Source organism: Dendropsophus ebraccatus, chromosome 4 (assembly GCF_027789765.1).
Source record: "Dendropsophus ebraccatus isolate aDenEbr1 chromosome 4, aDenEbr1.pat, whole genome shotgun sequence".
Lineage (NCBI taxonomy): Eukaryota > Metazoa > Chordata > Amphibia > Anura > Hylidae > Dendropsophus > Dendropsophus ebraccatus.
Genome location: NC_091457.1, coordinates 127,818,301 through 127,843,637, shown reverse-complemented (window position 1 = coordinate 127,843,637; position 25,337 = coordinate 127,818,301). Strand labels below are relative to the sequence as shown.

Sequence of the window (25,337 nt, the reverse complement as noted above, 5' to 3'; positions counted from 1 at the left end):
TCAAAAAGTCATATATGCGCAATCAAGGTACCGATAGAAAGAACACATCATGGCGCAAAAAATGACACATCACACAGCCCCATAGACCAAAGGATAAAAGCGCTATAAGCCTGGGAACGGAGCGATTTTAAGGAATATATATTTGTTAACAATGGTTTGAATTTTTTACAGGCCATCAGATACAATATAAGTTATACATGTTATATATCATAGTAATCGTAACGACTTGAGGAACATGCATAACAAGTCAGTTTTACCATAGGGCGAACGGCGTAAATGCAAAACTCCCCGAAATCAAAACAAATTCGTTTTTCTTTTTCAATTTGACAGCGCAAATATTTTTTTTCCAGTTTTATGGAAAAATAATGCCTGTCATTGCAAAGTACAATTGGTTTTGCAAAAAATATGCGCTCATATAAGTCTCTAGGTGAAAAAATGCAAGCGCTATGGACTTTTAAACATAAAGTGGAAAAAGCAAATGCGAAAATGAAAATTGGCTTTGACCTTAAGGGGTTAAAGCCAAAATGCAAACGGACCATTAAAAAAATTAACATTTTGCAATCAAAAGTGGATTCAAATGGGATGGACAGGTAAAGGGAGGACTTGTATTTCTCTTTTCTGTTGGATCCTCTTCTGGTTTTGGCAGTTTCCAGCCTTAGACCTGCTATTATGCACACAAACCATACATGTAATGTAGTTACCAAACATGTCCTCTAGAGTGCAGTATAGTAACTTTATTTTTTGTCTGTTTCACTTTAGGAACGTTATGCAGAAAGTCACTGTTTCCGAGGGAATAATATCAGAACGCACATATGACGCTAGAGGAGGCACGTTAGCTTAGATGTCTCCACGATCGGCGCCATTTTTCCTGAGCCAATCATTCACTCTCTTATGAGTTTTGGTCTTCTCAAATATGGCTGCTAAGCTAAAATACAAGATAGCACTTCCTGTAGTGTACATTGTCGTCTCCTTCTAGTGATACATGAGGACACAGAGGCTGTGTGGGTTACAGTGCATTGGGGATATGCGGGTGAGTGCTGTGGGCATGGGGCTGTATGGCTGCACAGAGCTCTCAATAAGAACAGTAGGGTCTGTGTATGAAGGTGTTCTAGAAAGCCTGTGGTACTTACATTTGTGGATTGGCACACAGGATATTCATGATGTTGCAGTATAACAGCTGTAGCCATGAGGTGACACTTACATATGGGCTTCCAGTGTTGTATGGACATCATAGGGGCAGACATGAGACAGAACAATAAGCAGCTCTAAGGCAATGTGCCCATATGGGGCATCTGCTCTGCCCATACAGGAATAGCAGAGTGGATTGTGTCCTCCTGCTGTGAAAAGTTTCTGCCTGTAAAGCAACCTGCGGTGAGAATATTTATGTCCGTGTAATTCTAGTTTACATTATGGATTTGTTGCGGATTTTCCCTGTTAAGTTCAATAGTAAAGTCAAAACCCACAACAACACTATGCAGATTTTCTGGTGGTTTTCTGCGTAAATAATAATATAATAATTTTTATTTATATAGCACCAACAGATTCCGTAGCACTTTACAATTCTGGGGGTACATACATAGACATAAATCAGACATTACATATAATTATCCATACATGAGGAGTAAGGGCCGTGCTCACATGCATGAGCTTACAGACTATTAGCAGGGGGTGCGAGACAAAATGGCAGAGGGGCAAAGTAGGGAACCCGTTTTTACCAATCCCAACAAGATGTTGGAAAATACTGAAGACAGGACTATTTGCCACATGTAAATGAGCTGCGTATTGGGGTGGTGGCCATCCATCCCTGAGTAACAGAGCCTGTGCTGTATATCTGCCCCTGCTGGCCTTTAAAAAAGTGCATTTAATTACATGGTCCCATACTGATCTGTGTAAACCTTAAATCTAGAGATATTATATTATGTGACCACTACAACCAATATTGAAATGTGCTAGGACCAGCTCCAAACCAGAAAAGCGTAGCCATGGGAGTGCTTGGAAACTTAAATAGGCACTGGCTGTCACTCCAAAAAAACTTCTGACATGTCAAAAGTTTGAATCAGTTGGGGTCTCTGTGCTGAGACCCTCCACTGTCTCAAGATGTAGCCTGGAGAAGTGGGCATGAAGTCTTTTCTTTCTGCCAGCTCTTTGTACCTATCTTTGTTGAAAATTTTTTTTGCAGCGTCAGGATTATTTTTGCGACCCTTTTTTTCTACTGTTCTGCATGACCAAGACAGACTTCTATACAAAGTATAGGGGAGCATCTATGGTCACGTGCAAAGAGCAGGGAGAAGAACTGCTCATCTGCGCTTCATTCTGGCAGTCAGTGTGCATTTGAACACTCGGACCCCGACCAATTAAAACCTTTGTCATCTATGGAGTGACAGGTACATTTAGGTGAATGTACACTTGCTACCAAATTTGCATTAAATGTGGCAAAAATTGATAGAGATGGCACATTCCACTTTTTGTAATTCTATTATCCACTTGAGTGAAGAGTGCATGCCCAGCCAGTTCTCAAATGGAAGGTCATCAGTCACACTTATATGTATAGATGTTACTCCATAAGAGTAGGAAACATCATTAATGATTGTATGGAAAATAGTGAGTTTCACTGGTGTGTTTTTAACTAGAAAATATTTCTTCTTTTCTTTAAGTGGATTCTACAAACATGAACACGAGACCCAAGGCTGCAGCACCTGCCTCATACGAGAGGATTGTGCTGAAGAACTTCTCTGAGTATCATTACCTGAAGGTCCAGCTGTGAGTATCTATACCTGTCTGCACGGTCACATGGCACATCCTATTCAAAGATTAAAGGGAATGTACATCAGGCCCAGGCTGAAGCACTGAATGCAGGCCGACCCACCCCCAGTGAGGGGAACGGAGGGTTCTATGACGCGGCTCCATTAGAATCAATAGAGCCACATCATGGGGGGGGGGGTCGACCTGCCTTCAGTGCTTTAGCTGGGGCCTGATGGTACATTCACCTTAAGCCTTCTAAGTATTTAAAGGAAGAGTCCAGTGAAAATTTTTATTAAAGTATTGTATTGCCACCCAACGTTATATAAATCACCAATATACACTTATACACTTACGGGAAATACTTATAAAGTGCTTTTTTTTCCCTGCACTTACTACTGCATCAAGGCTTCACTTCCTGGATAACATGATGATGTCACGACTCCCAGAGCTGTGCAGGCTGTGGCTGCTGGAGAGGATGATGGCAGGGGGATGCTCAGTGTCCCTCCAGTGCCCTGTGTCCCTCAGTGTCCCCCTGCCATCATCCTCTCCAGCAGCCACAGCCCGCACAGCTCTGGGAGTCGGGTTGTGACATCACCATTTTATCCAGGAAGTGAAGCCTTGATGCAGTAGTAAGTGCAGGGAAAAAAGCACTTCATAAGCATTTCCCATAATAAGTGTATATTGGTGATTTGTATAACTTTTGGGGGGGCAATAAAATTTTAATCAAAATTTTCAACAAACTTCTTTAACAGCATGGATAACTCTAGGCTATTGTGTTGTATCCATAGTGTGTTTCAAGAGAAGCCCCTGAAGCTTTCTGCAGCTGTGTTCAAGTCATTAATTCTCTCAGCTTTAAAGGAGTTGCATGGAGAGGTAATCTATAATAATCTATTATTTCCTACATTCACAGTAAGGCATTGTGTAAGCTTAAACCTCTGTGACAGCAGTCCAGAGAAACTGAACTCAAAGTTTCCTTGTTATTATAGAAGTCTTTTGACATGTCGCACAGATATGTGAAAGGTTTTGATCAATCGGGGCCTGAGTGTTAAGACCCCTACCGATATCTAGAAATTCCTGGGAGAAGTGTGTGTGGTTAAGTGCCTTTCTCCCTTTCTGAGACGGCCTCCATTAATAGTCTATGGAGCTTGTCTTTTGTGGCAAGATGGAGATCACAGGGAGTCAGCAAGACAAGAGTCGTATAAACACAAGAAAAGGTTCAAATCTGTCCATTATAGTTTTTCTTTGTGTCAGTCCTGATTTTGGCTAAAAATACCAATCAGATTATCATATTTCCCTGGATATGTCCCTCACTACCTGAATGTCATTCCCAAGCCTTATAAATTTGACTAGGGCTCATACACAGAGCTCAGCCGGTGTGTAATGTATCCAGAAAAATGCAGTCTTCTGCATCAGCTGCAGTTGCATGTTCTGTACTGGTCTTCATTGTGACTTGTACACTAAAAAGAGACCTTGCGGTCCCTTCAACTCAAAGATCAAGTTTGAATATAAATATTGTACCCAGAGGAAATGTTTTACAACCATTTATGGTTTTATGTTGGTTTTCAGGTTGGAGCTTCCCTCCCATTGGACCTGTTAAAATATGATGGAAAGACATTGTGCGCCATACTGAGAATCAAGAGCGAGTATGTAGCTGTAGACAGTAAGACATGAAACAAGTCTTTGCCTGTGCAACTATTAACGCTGGTGTATTGTGCATCTGTGTTGTTTTTTTTGCACATTAAGCACTTCTGCATACACGTCATGCCCTTTTTAAGGTCATATTAGTCTGATATATTTGTATAGAGTCTAAGGGTGTGTTCACATGTACAGGATCTGCAGCAAATTTGATGGTGCAGATTTGAAGTTGCAGATTCAATGCAATGCAACTCAGGGCCATCAAATCTGCTGCAGATTTAAATCTGCGCCATCAAATCTGCTGCGGATCCTGTACGTGTGAACACACCCTAAAGGTACATTCACACATACCGAGTTTGCAGTGGATTTCACGGATTTTACCCTGCACTGTCATTGCCTATTGCTCTACATTCTCAAGCCACATTCACACAACGTTTGTTATTATTAAACAACGGCCGTTGTTGCAGGTTTGCAACAATGGACGATTACATTACAGCCTATGGAACCATGGCCGTAGTGTATACATTATACACTACAGCCGGGGGTTCCATGCGGCCACACAAAAAACTGACATGTCTAATTTGTGTGGCCGTTATTCAGTGTACAGCGGCTGCACAAAATAGACTGTGCACACACTGTAAAGTACGACTTCCGTCTGAAAGAACATCTCGGACAGTGGCCAGTGTTTGACACGGCCGGCTGTTGTTTTGCCATGTGTGATCATGGCCTTACAGTGGATTTTCATTCAGCTGTGAGAATGTAGCCACTACCCACTTAACCAACTAGCTGCCGGCCTTTAACAGGCTGATACATTACCTGCCTGTAATCTGCTCCCACCTGCTTCTCCAGCTCACGGGTCACTGACGTCCTGCTCTGCCAATCACTGCGAAAATACCCTTAAAGGGGTTTTATGGAGGACTTTAATATGGTTGCATTCAATTTCCTGTTGGTTGTTTATTGGAAAAGAATGTTGATGTGCCAACCCCATTCACCTATTTGAGCTCATGTTAAACAGTTTGAGAGTTAACAGGGTTCTGTGGAATTTAAAGGAGAACTCTGAGCAAAGGTAAAAAACAGGGAGGGCAGGGGGTGGAGGGAACTTACTAATGAAGTGATACTTACCTGTCCTGGTTCCTGTGCAGCCACCGCCTCTGGTCTCCTGAATCTCTCTGCTTCCTGTGTGTTCACAGGATCCGGAGATGCAGGTAACTGTGAGCGGTGATGCTGTGCTGCAGGGGCATCTGGAAGTGTAAGTATCACTTTATTATTATGTTCCCACCACCCCCTGCCCTCCCTGTTTTTTTTTTTTTTTGTTTTTCTTTAAACCTTTGTCTCAAATTCTTCACTAAACAGGATTATTGATCAGCAGAACAGAGATACTACAATACCATTCAAGTAGACAGGGCTCAGCTGCAGTATTAGGGAACACCACATCTCGGTGTTCAGCGATGTGCTAGTTAAATACCTGACTATCATACACTGATGGCTGTCATTTTAAAGTTCCATACAACCCCTTTGATGTCCTGTACTCAGCAATGTTCTGTGTTTGTTTGTTTGTATGTATGTATGTAGCTGAACTGGATACAGAAGTTTGGATTTATATATTACTGGCATCTGATCTTTTCTTACAGGGGCCGTGTAAAGCTGTGGACTTCTTTGACCTTGCTAGGACGATACCAGGGCCAACAGTGCAGCATTCGTGTACTCCAGGTAACCTTTCAGAGAGCTGGAACCATCAAACACCTACCTGATACTAGACTGAATTGATTTTTTTTGGTTTTGCTAAATACCCGGCTTCACTTTACCTTTCCCTTGACTATGACTTTAGCCATTGAGATGCTGTCTACATCCCAGTTCTCATATACTCTATGCTAAGTTCAGGAAGCATTTTCAGATTTATTTTCATATATAAAATGAATCCTTTAAGAAGAACTCCACAAAACCAGTAAAGAAAAATATTCACATGAATCCTATATCTTTTATGATGCCATTTTCTGTAGGCTTCATGCAGACTAGCATTTATCTGTGTTTTGGCCCATGATATAATGCAGGGGTGGGGAACCTCCGGCCCGCGGGCTGCATCCGGCCCCTGAGACCTCCCGATGCGGCCCGCAGCTCCCCTGTGATGCGCGCCGCTCTGGAGGAGGAAGGAGCCGGCATACACAGCATCCTCCGGTGTCTGTGACAGCTGCCGGATACAGGAGGATGCTGTCTGTGCCGGCTCCTTCCCCACTAGAGCGGCGCGTGTCTTCAGTCTCCTGTGGGCCGCTCCCGATGACGTCATTTCATCGCGTGCCGCCTGTAGGAGAAGATCGGCACAGAGGACCTGGGAGAAAAGAGGACCTGGACAGCGTGGGAGCGGAGGTAAGGTGAGTGGGATGTTTATTTTTTTTATTTGGGGGTTAACTAGGCTGCCAGGGACATGACTGATGGGGGTTAACTAGTCCACCAGGGACATGACTGATGGGGGTTAACTAGGCTACCAGGGACATGACTGATGGGGGGGATAACTAGGCTACCAGGGACATGACTGATGGGGCTTAACTAGGCTACCAGGGACATGACTGATGGGGGTTACCTAGGCTACCAGAGGCATCACTGGGGGGGTTAACTAGGCTACCAGGGACATAACTTGGGGGTTAACTAGACTACAAGGTGCATCACTGGGTGTTAACTACAATAGCAGGGGCATCACTGGGGGTTAACTACAATAGCAGGGGTACTAGGGGAACAATACTTTGCCTTGCCCCGTGTGCTGCAAACCCACGCTACTAACTGCCGCACACGGTATGCGGCCCTCGAATGATTTTATTAATGCCCGACCGACCCTCGACATGGAAAAGGTTCCCCACCCCTGATATAATGTATGATATAGAACTAATATAGAACATATTGTGCACTATTGCTTATCCCTTTGTGATGTTCCGGGTGAGCAATCAGGTTTTCCTATTAGAAACTTTTAATTCAGATCTGGAGAAGTATGCATTTACTACTATGATTGTATCCATGACCCACTGAAGCACAGTGAGGCTATGTGCAGACTTAGTATGAGACCGGCCGCTCCGTGACCCGTTCGGGTCATGGAGCAGACGGTCTCAGAAAAGATCATCCCGGCCGGTACTGCAGTAACGGCCGGATGGTCTGTAGCGCCGCAGAGTTCTGATGCTGGCGCATCCGTGCGCGCCGCAACGGAACCCCCCACTGCACACAATGGAGCATGCAGCCAGAGCCGCACGCTCCATTGTGTGCTCTTACAGGGTTTTCTGCGACCGCTATTCAATGAATAGCGGCCACAGAAAACTGAGTATACACTCCGGACAGGATTCCCTCGGGCTGCAGCACAGCTTAATTTCTGTACCAATCACGGCCATTGCAACAGCGGCTGTCATTAGTACGGAACTTACTTTGTGTGAACATGGCCGGACCCTGTATTTTAGATCTGTGTGAAAGTGATCCCAAATAAACTCGTGCATAAGGGCTTAAAGAGGTATTCCCTCTCAGCTAATATACTTAAACCTGTAGGGCTCACCACGTTACAGTGAATGTACCATCAGTACATTCTCTTCAAGCCGCATCATAGAGGGGCGGGGGTTTTCTCCCACTGAGAGCGGGCTGGCTCACCTCCAGTGCTTCACCCCCAGCCACCCCCTGATGGTACATTCGCTTTAAATATTTTTGCAATTGCATTAATTTAGGAAACTTGTCTCCTTCTGATACGGCCACTATTTTATTGTTGAAATCTTATCTCATAATCTCAGGTTTTAGAGCAGAGTGATAGTCGGTAACCTGGGCAACGTTATGTCACAATTGTGATGTAAAGAGCAGCATATGAGGACAAGGAGACACGTTTAGTAAATGAATGTATTTGCAAATATTTATAAATTAATAAGCCTTACAAGTTTGACTCTGTTAGCGGAGATGGGAATAGCCCTTATAATAATATAAGGAAAAGAAACTGCAGAGCAGGTGTTAAGTACAGATAAGCGAATTTCCAGCATTAACGTAGCAAAGCACTTTTCTTCGTTATACTGTAAATTTGCTCATCTCTAATGTAAGGGGAAGCTTCATCTTGGATTAGCATTTTTTTGTGTATTTTGTAATAAAATAACACTTATAACCTCCCATCCTCATAGTACATATCACATTTGGTATATACATGTATGTACAATACATATCACATTCAGGATATGCATGTGTGTACAGTTTGTATCCTATCCAGGATATACATGGATGTACTGAATATGATACATACTGTACATACCTGTATATCCCGGACATGATACATAATGCGCATGTAAATACCAAATGCGATACTGTACATACAGGTATATCCTGGACCTGATATGTACCACGTATGATGCATACTGTATATACTTATATGTGCTGAGTATGATATGTTCTGTACATACATGTATATACTGAATGTGATGCATACTGTACATACATGAATACAGAGAATGTGATGCATACTGTACATACTGAACGTGTATATCCCAAATGTGGTAGTACTGTATATACATGTATATCCTGGATTTGATCTGTATTATGTATATACCACATATGATGCGTAATGTACATAAACATATGTGCTATGATACGTTCTGTACATACATGTATATACTGAATGTGACACTTACTGTACATACATGAATACAGAGAATGTGATGCATACTGTACATACTGAATCCCAAATGTAGTAGTACTGTATATACATGTATATCCCGAGTGTAATATGCTTTTTCTTTTCCTCAGACATCGCCTTTCCTGCTGGCTTTGGCTGGTAACAGCAGAGAACTAGTACTGGACTAGCTGCTTCTCAGGATGTTCCATCACTTGGTCACCAGTGGACGATCATTTCTTATTTCCTCCAACCCATCCATGTTGTGTTCCTGCACTGAAATAATACGGAGACTGTCACATCTGCAGGTCGGGGACAGCGCTGAGCTCTCTAGGACCTTCACTCAGAATGACGTTAAACTCTTCTCTGACCTGACCGGTGATACTAATCCATTGCATCTCAATGAGGCCTTTGCTAAGAACACAAGATTTGGAAAACCTGTGGTACATGGAGTGCTCCTCAATGGCCTGGTGTCTGCAGTGTTGGGTACCAAGCTGCCAGGGGACGGCTGTGTGCTTCTTTCCCAGGACATTCGCTTCCCGGCTCCTCTGCATGCTGGAGAGGAGGTTATAGCTAGAGCCCAAGTGAAGGCTATAAAGAGGTCATTGGCTTTCATCAATGTATCCTGTATTACCACTGATAGTGGCCGGACTGTCATGGAAGGGGTTGTGAAAGTGCTAATTCCTGACCAGACTTCTGTAAATAATGGAGGAGGAAGAGAATTGTGATATTCTAGGTTTTCATTGATTATTTCAGACTTTTTGCCTTGTCACATACTATTCTTTTATTACAGTTACCTGCTGCAACCTTAGCAGAATTTCATGGACAGTCAGAGCTTTGGTTGACGGCTTTTTTCTTTTCATTTATATATAGACAGATGTCACAATAATACAGACACAGAGAAGACTAAGCATAGCGTGTGTCGTCTTTTGTTCATGCACAGAATACGATAAGGTATCATTTGCTTAGTAAACATTTACAGATCAATGAGATCCAGACTGGATCCAGTGATCAAAGTCCATCCCATCCCCCTAATATAATATGGAGCAGTTTTGAGTTTGATGCTTGTGAAGGTAAATAGACTACATTATGTATCACAGTGCCACCTTGTACAGTAATGTGAAGAGTTTCTGTCAGCTACAGGGATATATAGTTATAATATTACACCACAAGCAGCTGTGACTGACACAGATCTATTGACTGGGTACAGACAGCATAATCTGCTGCTCTGGAGGGAGTCTGATATTAGGAATATTTTAACATGGACCTTTGGGATGCCCCTAGTGCAACAATTTTATTTATTTTTTCCACTGATGGTTTTATTGCTTATACTGGAAGTAATATTCATTTTATTACCGTATATAATCTGGTTCCATTATGGTTTTCTGTAACAGCTCTAAATGAGCTGCAGTGTAAAGCATGTGGGAGGAACAATGTGTCATCCTGAGGTAATGTGGAATCTGGCTCCTGTTAGTTAGAACTATAGGGAATACAATGTATACAACTAGTGTGAACATACCCCAAACATTCTTAATATGCTGCAGATTTGTTGGTGAGGAATTACCAGTATAAATAAATAGCTAAAATCTGCACCATCAAATCCGCAGCAGATTAAGTACTTGTGAATGTACCGTAGTCTCCTCTCATTAATACAGTTATACTTGGAGGACATGTCATATATATATATATATATATATATATATATATATATATATATATATATACATATATTTAGGAAACTAGCCTACTTCTCCTAATATACCCATGCTTTCCCTCCCATTGTTGACTAGGTTACCGACCACCATTGCTCTAAAAGCACTGGCCTGGCTGGTGTATATGTGTTTATAGATAGATAGTATGTAGCTGTATATAGATATAGTCTATACTGTTCAATATAAAAAAAGGGATACTATAGCTCTATATACACCAGCCAGACCACTAGTTTTAGAGGAGGGTGATGGTCGGTAACCTAGACAATGGACTGTCAACAATGTGAGGGAAAGAATGGGTATATTAGGAAAACGAGGCAAGTTTGCTAAATAAATGTATTTGTAAGAATATTTAACATTACAAGTCCTTTAAGTATAACTGTGTTAGTTGTGATGAGAAAACCCTTTCAAAGTGTACCTGTCACTGAAAAAAACTTTTGACTTGTCAAAAGTTTTTATCGGTCAGGGTCTGAGTGTTCATACCCTGACTGATCAAAAGTTTTGAGTGGGGAGGAGACCCCCCTGCTCTGTGTCAGTGAGAAGTTCCTAATAAACGTTCATTATGAGTCTGTCTCCTGCACATGACAGAGCCAGAAGAGCAATATGCTGGGCGCAGACTTCTCCTGATCGGATATGGTCTGAACACGCAAAACTTTTGACATGTCTTTCTGACATGTCAAAAGTTTAAGTTTGTGACTGTGCCGCTTCATGGTGTATTTTGGAGACTAATATATATATTTTTTTATATTGGACTCTTATTATTATTAGACAGCTCCCAATCCCCTCCTCTCTGCTGCTTCCTCCTTTCTCTGATCTGTCATCCCTGTAGGAACTGCCACAAACAGATGACAACATAGCAGAGAAAGCAGAGGGGACCAGGCATTGTGGAAATGTTATATGTAGGAAATCAGGGCAGGTGAGTACATAGACGGAATGCCTCTTTAACTAAATATCTGCAATCTTATCTTAGATTGGTAACATAGTTAGGATGCCTCCTGGTTTCTCAAAAACTGCACCTAATCCGCACTATGTGAACCATAAGATGGGCCAAATTTATTTAGTTCAATGAAAAACTGCTAATTTTTTTTACACAAGCCACTGTATTGCATATGCAGCTTTTTTGTTTTTTTAATTTACACTTTACCTTATGCATACCAAGTGGGTGTGACAGGAGGCCTCTTGCACAAGGAAAGGAGGATAGGATATGCACAACTCAAAAAAATTAGAAAGTGGGTGCACAGTACCAGTACATGGAAAGGCTAAGCATGAAAAATACAAAAGACGTGTACTATAATGGCAACACTGGCATACCAAATATTAGATATATAAAGGTACAAAAGATACAAAGATACAAAAAGATCCCAATTAAAACCATTTAAAAATCCCCAAAAACTCCAGGGAAAGCATAAGATCTAATGCTATCCAGGACAGACAACCCCATATACAATATCCTTGTCATATAAGCAGATGTAATGAAAGAGATGTAGATATAGCTATAAAGCAAACCACCATAGCACAATGATACATACAATATAAACAACAAATGTGTGATAAAAGTAAATAGTGCTAAAGGAGCAAATAAGTATGACTATGAAGGAAAATGACCAAGGCTGTATATCACCATATTAGGGAGACAGGGATAAGCTGGGGTGCCGTCCACAGAGCCCCACGCGTTCCGTCCGTACCCTCAGACTTCCTCAGGGATCTTTTTTGTATCTTTGTACCTGATTTAATAAAGTACCTTTATATATCTAATATTTGGTGTGCCGGTGTTCTGTTGCCATTATAGTACACGTCTTTTGTATTTTTCAGGAGGCCTCTTGCAATGCCACAAATTATGCTACAGAGGTGGTAAAATTGTAACTGAGCTAGTGTAGATTTCAGAATTGGGGGCTTCACTACCTATTTAGATGTGTGCCTCCCTATAAATAAGGATTTGGGGCAAATTCACATTGAAGGGAACCTGATGGCAGGTTACACTAAGGTAGAAGGTGATTCTCTTGCCTTCATCCTCAGTGCTGTTTTCCTGTCCTACTTTTTGTGAATATGCTAATTAGGCAGTTTGTTGCACTGGGGGCGGAGCATTGCAGAGCCTTTGATAAATATTTATGAGGCAGCGGGGGGAGATCAGTGCACTGCAGGAATTAGCTCCGCCCCCAGTGGCGGACGTAGGAAAAACAACACTGATGATGAAGGTAAGAAAACTTTTATTCTCAGGGTCCCTGACACTATGGGAACGTAACAGTATGTTACAGTCATCTGACGTGTGGTGGCTTGAACACTTACCACCAGGTTACCCAAGAGATCACAGCTGAACCCCGGGAGACTCTTTGTGATCTGGTCTAGTCAAGAGACTCTTGTAACAGGTAAGTATTTTTTCAAGTGTCACTGTTACAAAACAAAAACTTTTGAAATGTCATAGAGGAATGTCAAAAGTTTTGATCGGTCCAGGTCTGAGTGTCCACCCCTGTACTGAACGGGAAAATGAGTGGGGAGAAGACCGCGCTGCAGCGCATCTACTCTGAGCTAGAAAAAAAGAGTCGGTCTTATAATGGGGCCAGACTTTTTTTCTAACTCAGAGCTGGGAGAGGATAGGCTGGAGTGCAGTGTTCTCCCGATCGGTACTGGTCTGTACATTCAGACCCGGACTTATCAAAACTTTTGACATGTCAAAAAATTTTTGTAACAACAGGGAAGCTTTAAAGTGGATTTTTAAGATCTTTAATTGACTAGACACTGCTAGCAGCTGGGGCACAAAACCTTTAAATACCACTATATGGGCAGTATAACAACGCGGTGGAGAATTGGGACCCAGGTGTCTGTATTTCTGTAGCAACCAAGATTCCCTTCCATTCCCTCCTGTGAGGCCAGTATGAAAAGCTCCATTGAGACCCTGCAAAGGGGATCCCTTGTAGAGACCAACATGAGCACCTGAGGCCTAAGGCTGCATTCACACGTTCCGTGTTCTGTGCGGAACATGGACGTGGAATGCCTGTAACTGATTTCTCCCCCCGCCCGGGCAGCATCTATGATACGATGCTGAGAGCGGGGGAACTGTACAGATATGCGCCGCGTTGTAATGAATCAGCAGCGGGGCGCATATCTGTACAGTTCCCCTGCTCCCAGCATCATATCACAGATGCTGCCCGGGCGGGGGGAGAAATCAGTTACAGGCATTCCATGTCCATGTTCCGTGCGGAACACAAAATGTGTGAATGCAACCTAAAACTATCTCCTACCTGCAACCAACCATTATAACACCTGTGTCCTTAAAGTGACACTGTCACCTCCTTTTTGCATTCTGACATCTCTACACAGGTGTAAAAGGTAAATTTAGCAGTTTTCATACCTTTTTATATCATACTTCATGGTGCTTGTTCAAGTAAAAAGTAATCTTTTATCAACTGCAGATTGTGTTAAGTGGGCGGGGCCTCGCGGCATTAGCGCCACTTAGCTCCGCCCACAACTCCACAGTTGGTCCTGCCCCCTCGCCGGCCATTGGAACAGGCTGGCCCAAAGGTCTAGACCTCACCCCCTTAACGTCACCCAACCAATCGGCGCCAAGGGAGCGGGGGCCAATGGGCCCGTTGTGTGCGGGGCTAAGTGGCGCTAATGCCGCGATGCCACGCCCACTTAATACAATCTGCCGTTGATAAAAGGACACTTTTTACTTGAACAAGCACCATGACGTATGATGTGAAATAAGGTATGAAAAATGCTAAATTTACACCTTTACACCTGTGTAGAGATGTCAGAATGCACAAAGGGGGTGACAGTGTCACTTTAAGTGGCAGAGAGGCATTTGGGCCCCAGGGCCTGGTGTGATAAGTACCACTGTTGCACTCATTGCAGTCATCCCGAATCTGTGGATCTCCAGCTGTTGCTAAACTTTAGCTCTGACTGATTGTATAGGTCAGGGGTCCTCATCTGGGGGACCGCAGAGCCCTGCTGTCCGGACCTCTGCAGGGCTCCCCCACCCCTCCCCCCACCCAGCCCGCTGCTGCGCTCAGCGTGTTTGTAATGCGTGCTTGTAATGAGCACCGTTAGTTAGTTACCGTGCGGCAGCACTGACAGAAGGAGTGATTGGCTCCCTCCCTGTCAGTCACTTTTGTAGCTGCAGTGGTCACAAGGGGCCGCTCTCTGCCTCTGGTGTCGGCGCTTGAGTGATGTCACTGGGGCGCCGGAGCCAGGACAAGGGGAGAGCGGCCTCTTGTGACTGCTGCAGTGCGGCCACAAGAGGGGAAGGGAAGAGGAGACACCCGGACCCAGGTGAGTATGTGTATTTTTTTTTTTTTATGTTATATGCTATATGGGTGGGGGTCTAAATACTACTGGGGAGTGCACAGAGGGGCTATATACTACTGGGGGAGTGCACGGGGGGGTATATACTACAGGGGTAGAGCGCATGGGGTCTATATACTACAGGGGTAGAGCGCACAGGGGGACTATATACTACTGGGGGAGCGCATGGGGGGGGCTATATACTACAGGGGTAGAGCGCACAGGGGGACTATATACTACTGGGGGAGCGTACAGGGGACTATATACTACTGGGGGAGCCTACGGGGGACTATAAAAGGGCTGGTGAGAAAGAATAAAATGCCAGTTTTCCAACTAATAAGCATCTATTCTGTATGTAAATAGGTTGTGAAAAGTTATCAAAACAACAAATGTACTACTGAGGGTGAGCTCGGATCTTCACCTGACAATAGACCGGTAAGTGGACCTTCACTAAAAGTTGTTGAGTACCCCTCTGGCTGTCTGGGCATGCTGGTACTTGTAGTTCTTCCACAGCTGTACAGGTTAGGGATCACTTCCCTGAAGCATTTTGCTACTTTCACATAATTTCTCCTAATTCCACACTAAGTTCTGTTCTATTGAATAGTGAAGATGATTCCATCTCCCCAGACTATTACACAGTGACTCTGCTGTCACATCGCGTTTCCACGCCCCCTTTGCTTCAGCCACGCCCCTTTCGTCTGACAGCGTTCCTTTCTCCCCGCCCCCTGTGTCACTGGCGCTCCGCCCACCACTTACGGCCCCGCCTCTCCGCTCTGCCGGGCCTGCGCTCAGTAGTGTCTGCTGCCGCTGCCGGGATGGCGTTCATGGAGAAACCGGCGGCTAACAAGCTCTTCCTGGATGACACGGTCCCGCTCACCGCCGTCATAGAGGCCAGTCAGAGCCTGCAGTCACACACGGTGCGTGTATACAGCCCGGGACGGATCCTGTGTGTGATACATGGAGGGGGAGGATACATGATGGATGGATGTGCGGTGGAGACTGAGCCATGTCTGTACATGGAGGGGACAGCATACATGGAGGGGACAGCATACATGGAGGGGACAGCATACATGGAGGGACAGGAGGGGGACAGCATACAGGGAGGGGGGACAGCAAACATGGGGGGGGGCAGCATACATGGAGGGACAGGAGGGGGACAGCATACATGGAGGGGACAGCCTACATGGAGGGACTGGAGGGGGGCAGCATACATGGAGGGGACAGCATACTGCATGGGGGTATATAGCATCGGGGCTGAGACAGGTCACATGGGCTGATGACTACATGTGATGGATGGGACCGGGGAAGTGTCATCATCAGCTCCCTGGGTGCTGTGTATAGTATACAGTATGTATAGTATATGGTGTGTATAGTATACAGTATATATAGTATATGGTGTGTATATAGTATACAGTGTATACAGTTTATGGTGTGTATATAGTATACAGTATGTATAGTATATGGTGTGTGTATAGATTACAGTATGTATAGTATATGGTGTGTGTATAGTATACAGTATGTATAGTATATGGTGTGTGTATAGTATACAGTATGTATAGTATATGGTGTGTGTATAGTATACAGTATGTATAGTATATGGTGTGTGTATAGTATACAGTATGTATAGTATATGGTGTGTGTATAGTATACAGTATGTATAGTATATGGTGTGTGTATAGTATACAGTATATATGGTGTGTGTATAGTATATGGTGTGTATAGTAAACAGTATGTATAGTATATGGTGTGTGTATAGTATATGGTTTGTATAGTATACAGTATGCATAGTGTACACTATATATAATGTAATGTATAGTATACACTACAGTATGCATAGTATATAATATGTATAGTGTGTACTATGTATACTATATGTACAGTATGTATAGTGAATAATGTATAGTATATGTTATGTATAGTATGTGTACTGTATAATGTGTAGTATATATTGTATATGGTATGTATGGTGTATGTATGAAATGTATAGTGTATGATGTAAAGTATGTATGAAATGTATAGTGTATGGTATGTGTACTGTATAATGTATAGTGTATGATGTGTATAGTGTATATGTATAGTATACAGTATGTATAGTGTATGATGTATAGTATACGGTATGGTATGTGTACTGTATAATGTATAGTGTATATGTATAGAATACGGCATGTATGGTGTATATGTATAGTGTATACTATGTATAGACCATCATCTGTCACTATACATATGTATGTTGTCTATGATAACGTATACCAGTATATAGGAATTAATAGCTTATATGTAAAATACCATTGTTACCAGTACTCCCATGGTGTGCAGGAGTGTCCTCACCTGGCCGCTGATGTCCTATAGGTAGAGGCCCATTGCTGTGCTATTGGATTGGAGCGTATACATACTGTATAAAGTGTGTTACAGATTGTCCAGCAGCTTTGTGGATGTAGTGTTTCGGTTATGTGCCTGTTATGTTGTGTACACAATGTGTCAGATAAATCTCCATTCAGCCTTTTCATGGCAACAAAATTACTACGTGGTGACATCATTGAGAACATGTCATGCCGTGTATAGGAGAGAACCAGACTGGCATACAGAGGCTTATAAGCCATGCCAGGCTCCAGGGGAATAGTGTGCACAGTAGCTTGTCTCTGGAAAAAGAACCGCTACCTTTATGGATGTATTCACACACTGCCGATCAGCAGCCGGCACACAGAGTGTGACTATACTCTGAGGTAACGTCCCTTCCAGCTAAATATTTGTACCATGAAGGAAACCTGTCATCACCCCCCAGCGTTGATTCATAGATCTCTTCCTGTTTGGGCATGAGGATCTATCATTTAAGCGAAGAAGCCGCCATATACTCTGCTGAAAAGTCGCAGTTCAGGCAGCATGAACGTGATGACAGGTTCCCCTTAAAGAGGTAAGAAGAGGTATTCCCATCTCAACTAATATAATATACTTGTAGTGCTTGTGAAATTAAATATTCTGAAAAACGTTCATATAGCAAACTTGTCTCCTCCCCCTGATATGCTGCTCTTTCCCTCCTATTGTTGACAGCTCGTCGTCTAGGTTATTGACAACCACTCTACTCTAAAAGCAGTGATCTGGCTGGTGTATATATAAAGCTATAATGAAGATGTATATACTAACCAGACCACTTTTTGTAGAGCAGAGAGGTGGTCGGTAACCTAGACATCAAGATTTCAAGTTTGCTAGATGAATGTATTTGCAAAAATATTTAAAGTGAGCCATGAAAATGCAACCTAAGCTATCGGCATCATGTTATAGAGCAGAAGGAGCTGAGCGGATTGATATATAGCTTTGTGGGAAAAGATTGAGTATAACTTGTAATTTATTAAATGAAATTTCTGATGTTTCCAAGCTAAAGAGTCCAGTGCATTGAGTGACCCCGCCCACTGGACTCCATAACACAGAGTGATCAGGGATTTCAATGAACATGTTACAAGTTATACTGATTCTTTTCCCATAAAGATACATATCAACCTGCTCAGCTCTTCCTGCTCTATAACATAATGCAGATAGATTAGATAGCATTGGAAAAGTCCCTGTTAAAGTGTCAGTGCCCGGCTGATCATGTGACCCAGGGCCAGCTCGTTCTCACAATCGGTATGGGTCTTAACACTCATCAAAACTTTTAACATGTCAAAAATTTTTTATCATGACTGTGACACTTTAACTTCACAAGCCCTACAAGTATAACTATGTTATTGGAGATGGGAATACCCCTTTAAGCTTCAAATATCTGTTTCTGTTATTAGAGGATGCCTCCTCTAATAGTTCGGTCACATGCTATGGGTCCTAGTGTGTGAACCTAGGGGGGCATTTATCAAACATGGTGTAAAGTAAAACTGGCTCAGTTGCCCCTAGCAACCAATCAGATTCTACTTCTTATCTTTGAAAGAGTCTGTGAGGAATGAAAGGTGGAATCTGATTGGTTGCTAGGGGCAACTGAGCCAGTCTCACTTTACACCATGTTTGATAAATCCCCCCCCCCTATTGTGTGAACCTATAAGGTGGCACCAGAAACCAAGCTGTTCTTCCACAGCAGAGTTACTTTGCATACCTGACATAGGGAAATAAGACTGCAAATTCCCCTGATACAGCTCAATGTAGGTGCATCTGTTCTCAGCAGATCTGTGAGTGTTGTCACAGTAAAATTACCGGTTATAACTTCGGAAACAGTGTACATAACACCGCCACACCAGATCAATAACATCGGGATGTGATGACGTGCGCTGGTTTTGGGAGATGTGATCTTTTCCTTTTCTCTGTTCACAAAAGCTAAATCCAGAATTGGGAATGGTTTCATGTCAGATGCAATGGTTTGCTTAGACCTCTCCCTGGTCATGGGAATTCTGCAGGATACTGAATGTGGCTTTAGGCTGTGTTCACACTGCAGTCAGTGTATGGAGCGTCTGCTGGTAGTTCTGTCCGATTTGACAGGGACAGCATTGCAGCAAGCATCAGTGTTAGGGTCCATTTACACAGAAAGATTACCTGCCAAAGATTTGAAGCCAAAGCCAGAAATGGATTTGAAAAGAGGAGAAATCTCAGGCTTTCCTTTATGACCTGTTCCCTGTTTATAGTCTGTTCCTGGCTTTGGCTTCAATTCTTTGGCAGATAATCTGGAGATAATCTTTCTGTGTAAATGGACCCTATGGTGCGTTTACACAGGCAGATTTATCTGACAGATCTTTAAAGCCAAAACCAGGAACAGACTATAAACAGGGAACAGGTCATAAAGGAAAGACTGAGATTTCTCCTCTTTTCTAATCCATTCCTGGCTTTGGCTTCCAAAATCTGTCAGATAAATCTTTCTGTGTAAACACAACCTTATGCTGGGTTTACACGGAGTGATTATCGGGCGAATTTTCGCGATAACGATCGAATTTGAGCGATAATCGTACGTGTAAACGCGGCGAACGATCGAAAAATCGTTCATTTTGATCTTTTAACAGGTTCTTAAATCGTCGTTCGTCGTTCGCAAAAAATTCGCCGATCGTTCCGTGTAAACAGTCGTTCGCTGATTTTCCCTATGTGTGAGATAGGCTTAAGCGATCGCAAAACGAATTTTCTGTACGATGTATCGTACAGTCTAAACGCTGATTGTTATAAAAAAAAATTCGTTACTTCAAAATCGTTAATCGTACGATCGGGCGAATTATCGCTCCGTGTAAACCCAGCATAAGAGATGAGCCAGTCCTGAGGTCTGAATTAGCGAATCTGTCAAATTCATTTTTGATTCAAAGATGCCCCGATTTCCTTGTAATTGCTGATGCAAATACCGATCTATTGCAAAGAGGGCAAATTCTAACAAATTCAAATTTTATGGGAAATTCTGACTGAATCCAATTTGTGCCGAATCCTTTCACTCCTCTCCTCTCTGTTCTTCCTCTGTCAGTGCCGTTATAAGGCCACATGCACACATATATAGCGCTGTCTACATTAGGCTGGACCCATCACCAGTCCGTGGATCCTGGCCTCAACACAGACCCATCACACCTACAGGTGTGTGAATAGAGGCCATAGAAATGAATGGGTCCTTATTCTTCCAGAATAAGTGGTTCATGTATTTGCCATTCTGGTTTCTGTTAATAGGATGTGACCAGAGCCTTAGACCTGAACGCAGAAGAAAACATCATGTAACTAGAAATCAGCACAAGTAAAGCCAAGTATTCACAGTTACTTAACATTTTCCAATGAAATCTATTAATCCAGTATTACCCGGATGGTGGATTATCAAAAGATGGCTGAAAGTAGATAATACTAATATCCAGTAATCCTGTGCACTTCTGGGACTCGTTCACTGCCATTGTTATGGATCATTTTTGCACCTGGCTTTAAATTCACACATGGCATGGCATGGTAGATTGTAAGCCCTCGCAGGCAGGATATAAACAACATCTTCCCTTATTCTCAATGGTAGATGGGGAGAAACATGGAAAAAACAGTTATCTCAGTTATTTTTTTTTTTTTTTTTTTACGCATGGTCCTGCATGAGAGTTGTAGTTTTGCAATAAAGGGAAAACAAGTGTAGATGGAGGCTACCCACATATTCAGCCAGTTGAAGGTGATCAGGGGATGATGGAAGTCTAAGGCCTCATTCACACAGTCAGTGATTTTTGTCTGAACAGATTGCGTATCCATAAAATGATGGATAGTGTAAATAGCCCACTAGAAATCAAGGGGCCCTAAATTTGTCTGTAATGATACCTTATGGTACTATTAGACACGATCAATAATGTGAATGAATGCCGATCTGCTAGATTGGTGCTAGTTTACTGAGCCTATTACACGGCTCGATATCATTTAGCATGGGCTGCACGGACATCGCTCTGACAGGCTGCTTTGAAGCTACAGCGGCTGTGCCAGAGAGAACAGGGGAAGATCAGGAACATGGAGAGGTGATGTGTTACAGTTTATTCAATCGTTAGCCGCTGTCTGCGCATCACTATTACACATAGCAATGCATGGATAGCGGACGATTATTTTAAGGGTCCTATTACACAGGACGATTATCGTGCGAAAAATCGTTAAATTGTTTGAATTTAAACAATAATTGTTCTGTGTAATTGCAGGCAACGATCGAAAATTGTTCATATGTCGTTGATCGTTTATTTAGATCTGAACCTAAAATTCTCGTTAATCGTTCGCTGTAATTCCACGTTCATTCGCTTAAGTTCCGCGTTTTTTCACTAATCGTTCAGTGTAATTGCACATTGTTCGTTGTTTTTCTGGGATCAGAAGGAATAAACGATCATAGTAACGATCGCAATAACGATCATAGTAACGATTGTAACTAACGATTATCGTTCTGTGTAATATGGTGAACAATTTCAGATTAACTGTAAACATTCTCATTTGCGATTGTTTATCATTAGTCGTTAATCGTTAAAAATCGCTCAGTGTAATAGGACCCTAAGTCCAGACCTAAAGATGCAATCAGCCGATGACACGATCATCAGCTGATAGTTGTCTCTATTACACGGAGCTATAGTCGGCCTGGTTCGGACGATTGTCGCTCCATGTAAAAGGGCCCCTTAATAACATTACACTGGGAAATTTTAACCCTTTTAGTATCCTAAAATTGTTCAAGGCCCTAAACTAAAGAAGCATTCTGTCCCTTTGAATAACGCTAGATGAAACAATCACTTAGGGCTGTGCTCATCATATCATGGATGCTGTTGGGGTAAAGCCGTAAGAACACATAACTTTTACAAAAGTTTCAGCATAATGCCCATTTCTTCATGCCCTATAGATTGAAGCAATAGCAGATTCCTTCGACGTTCGCAATCGGCTTATTTATTTCCTCTGTTTTCCTGTAGAGGTTACACATTGAGTAACGCTGCAGAAGTGAAAGAGTTACTGCCTCATTGAGAACTAGTGAATAGGCCCAGACCTTTGGAGGGGTCTGTGGAATCTCTCTGGAGATGAACCCTGTGGGGGGCTTCCATGTGCTTCCTGTGCATTATTTTCTTACATTGAGCCTCAAGGGCTGAACTCTGTGACTTGTTCTGAGCAAACATTCATCCTCTGGCTGCTGCATTAATGTGCATTAGGGGTTATAGTGAGGATCCTGATTCATTGTATCACATATACGGACTTGTGCAAGAAGTATTCAGTAGATCCAGCGTGCAAAACCTCAAAATAACCGAGAATGAATGGCACTCCTCTGGTTTTTTATTGTCATTTTGGTTATTTCATCTAGATCCTATGAAAATTTATTTCATTCTATATCTGTGAAGAGCTTTGGGCTCAGATTTACTGATAACATTATTCCCTTTATCGCCTGAATACTCAGCTACATTTAGGAAAGGACCCTATACCTGCCTCTGCCATTGGGTGAAGGTCTTACCCAAGTTGCATTACCTTGGCTGGCAGGACAATACTTGGCATAGTCAACTCTGCTTTTATATACAGTGGTGCCTTGGATTACGAGCATAATTCGTTCTGGGACTTTGCTTGTAATCCAAATCCACTCTTAAACCAAAGCAAATTTTCCCATAAGAAATCACTGATATGCAGACAATTGGTTCCACTCCCCAAAAATAATGATTTTATATTTTGAATAACATGTAAGACAAATGAAACATTTATAAACAGCTGAATATGTGATATTATAGGTTACTGTGCAGTATAGCAATCAGCATGTGGAGTAAAATGTATAATAAGTGCATAAACCTGATAACACAGCAGCAGTTTGTAGATACAGGGTGGAACTGCAGATCCCTATAATGCAGTAGCGTAGTACAACATGCTAGAATATAGAAGCAGGGCTGCTGTCAGAGGTCTGTGTGGTCACATGACAGCAATGGAGAAGGGGTGTGTGTTCAGCATGGACCAATCAGGACTGACAGAGACTACAGGGAGCATGAAGGACCGAGCAGTACAGATGTGGGTACATACATGCAGCACTCTGCCCGGGGAGAGAGGGGTTACAGCTATGAAGAGATTACCTCCACAGTTCTGTCCCCTGATGTAAGCCCCAGCCTGAAGTGGATCTGCTATGATTTGGAAGGCAAGGGAGACTTCCTGGGTTAGAGTACAGTGCTGTAGACCCCGCTATATAGACCATGTCCCTCCCCAACTCACGCTCCCACCTAGTACAGGGAGCTCTTAAACCAAAACAATGCTCTTAAACCAAGTCACAATTTTAAAAAACTGTGAGCTCTTAAACCAAAACGCTCTTAAACCAAGGTACCACTGTACTGTGAAAAAAACTATAGGAACTAAAAACGGGCCTTAGTTGGGCTATTGGAGCCCCATGGATATGTTTGGCTTATTTACCTGGAGTATTTCCTGGTATGACCAGCAGGTGCTAACTGGGCAGCAATAGACCTGTGGTCAGAGACTTGCAGTGAGTGTTAGGGTCTGTTCATACGGAAACAGGTGTAATTCCGCGCTGAGCCCCCAATGCGGACTCCTCTCGGAATCCTGCCTGCCTCAGTGTGTTAATGCGATGCCTTGTGCGCTTCTACTCTCTCCTCATCTCCGCTCAAAGTATTGACATGTCAAATCTTTGAGGGTCTGTTCACACTAAGTAAAACAGGCGGAATTCCGCATGGAGCTCCCGCCACTAACTCCATTTGGAATCCCGCCTGCCTCAGTGTGTTAAAGTGGTGCCTTGCTCCCCTCTGCTCTCCGCTCAAAGTATTGACATGTCAAATCTTTGAGCGGAGGCATGCAAAGCATCGCATTGACACACTGAGGCAGGCAGGATTACGAGCGGAGTCCGTGGCGAGGGCACCGCACGGAATTCCGCCTGTTTTACTCAGTGTGATGGGACTAGTAGCTGCCACTTATTTTTTTGCATGTTGGCAAAGGGACATACTGATACCCATTACAGCTCCCATCTTAGTTTACTATTAAAGATAACATAAAAACTCAGCAATGTACTAAATCTTATAGGGTATAGAAACTTTTATACCTTCTTATGTGAGAGGTTGTGACAGGTGGGGGCATGGTTTATGAGACCCCCATTGATGGCTAGTAGCGCTCAGCTGATCACTTTGCTCCTTCCGTTTCTGCTCTGCTTCCTAAGCAGTGGAGTACAGACACCATGGCAATCTCCATACATCTTTACTATCATGAGACCATCATGGCATCTGTATTCCATGCGCTCAGCTTTCCCAGGAAAACCAAACATCTATCCCTTTGTGCTAGTGATCAGAGGGAGTCTCTGCAGCGTGACCTACACCATTCACTACTTGTCAGAAGTTTTCTAAAAGTTTAGATACACATTAAAGGAGTATTCCACTCAAACATAACTTTTGATATGTTGCTGCCCATGGGGAGACTAACAATTTCTTCCATACATGTAGTTATCTATTCAGTCTCCTTCCCCGAGCTCTCAGCTGCTGCTTTCTGCTAAAAACACAAAAATCTTAGTGTGAAGTGTTCTTTCCGTCTCCCCCTCCTTCCCCCTCCCTTCTGAGACGGCTGTAAACAAGTCCCTGACTGGCTTTATCTGAAACATTTTAGCTTCTTTGTTATTCTGAGGTCAAGTTACTAATGAACTCACTGATATTAATCCTCCTAGCATTACAAAGAGGCTACAATGTTGCAGATAAAGCCAACCAGAGACTTGTGTACACCAGCTGTCTCAGAAGGGAGGAGGAAGAGACAGAGAGAGAGGCTCACACACAGATTCTTGTTTTTTTCAGCAGAAAGCAGCAGCTCAGAATTAGGGGAAGGAGACTGAATAGATAATAACAAGCATGGACTAAATTGTTAGTCTCACCATGGACAGAATAATATTAAAAGTTATGCTTTATTGGAATACTCCTTTAGGGTGCGTTCACACCTACAGGATCTGCAGCTGATTTTCTGCAGCAGATTTC

At 42.9% G+C, this 25,337-nt stretch overlaps 3 protein-coding genes across 5 annotated transcripts in view; all 3 read left to right on the top strand.

Moving 5' to 3' along the window:
* The first annotated feature begins 751 nt into the window (after nt 1–751).
* Nucleotides 752–9,217, top strand: RPP14 (ribonuclease P/MRP subunit p14). Of its 2 annotated transcripts, none has more exons than XM_069968800.1 (6): nt 752–827; nt 2,655–2,760; nt 3,531–3,615; nt 4,309–4,385; nt 6,009–6,087; nt 9,130–9,217. In XM_069968800.1, the coding sequence occupies exons 1-6, from the start codon at nt 767–769 to the stop codon at nt 9,184–9,186; spliced, it is 465 nt and encodes a 154-aa protein (XP_069824901.1). In that variant the 5' UTR covers nt 752–766; the 3' UTR covers nt 9,187–9,217. The 2 variants fall into 2 exon arrangements, with proteins under 2 accessions (XP_069824901.1, XP_069824902.1); XM_069968801.1 differs by lacking the exon at nt 752–827 and adding an exon at nt 844–1,030.
* HTD2 (hydroxyacyl-thioester dehydratase type 2) lies at nt 9,199–10,656 on the top strand. Its single transcript, XM_069968802.1, has one exon. The coding sequence runs from the start codon at nt 9,199–9,201 to the stop codon at nt 9,721–9,723; it is 525 nt and encodes a 174-aa protein (XP_069824903.1). The 3' UTR covers nt 9,724–10,656.
* A 5,107-nt stretch (nt 10,657–15,763) lies between these two features.
* PXK (PX domain containing serine/threonine kinase like) overlaps nt 15,764–25,337 on the top strand; it is a 63,201-nt gene continuing 53,627 nt past the window's right edge. For both annotated transcript variants that reach the window (XM_069966974.1, XM_069966975.1), the window contains exon 1: nt 15,764–15,902. In XM_069966974.1, the coding sequence (XP_069823075.1) occupies nt 15,801–15,902 (102 nt within the window). In that variant the 5' untranslated portion in view covers nt 15,764–15,800. The remainder of the gene's footprint in view (nt 15,903–25,337) is intronic.

What these genes read in the sequence shown, in the direction of transcription:
- HTD2 (XM_069968802.1), top strand. Translation starts at nt 9,199, where the DNA reads ATGTTCCATCACTTGGTCACCAGTGGACGATCATTTCTTATTTCCTCC.
- RPP14 (XM_069968800.1), top strand. Translation starts at nt 767, where the DNA reads ATGCAGAAAGTCACTGTTTCCGAGGGAATAATATCAGAACGCACATAT. An exon ending in ATACTGAGAATCAAGAGCGA is followed by an intron (nt 4,386 to 6,008) that starts GTATGTAGCTGT and finishes CTTTTCTTACAG; the next exon opens with GGGCCGTGTAAAGCTGTGGA. An exon ending in GCAGCATTCGTGTACTCCAG is followed by an intron (nt 6,088 to 9,129) that starts GTAACCTTTCAG and finishes TCTTTTCCTCAG; the next exon opens with ACATCGCCTTTCCTGCTGGC.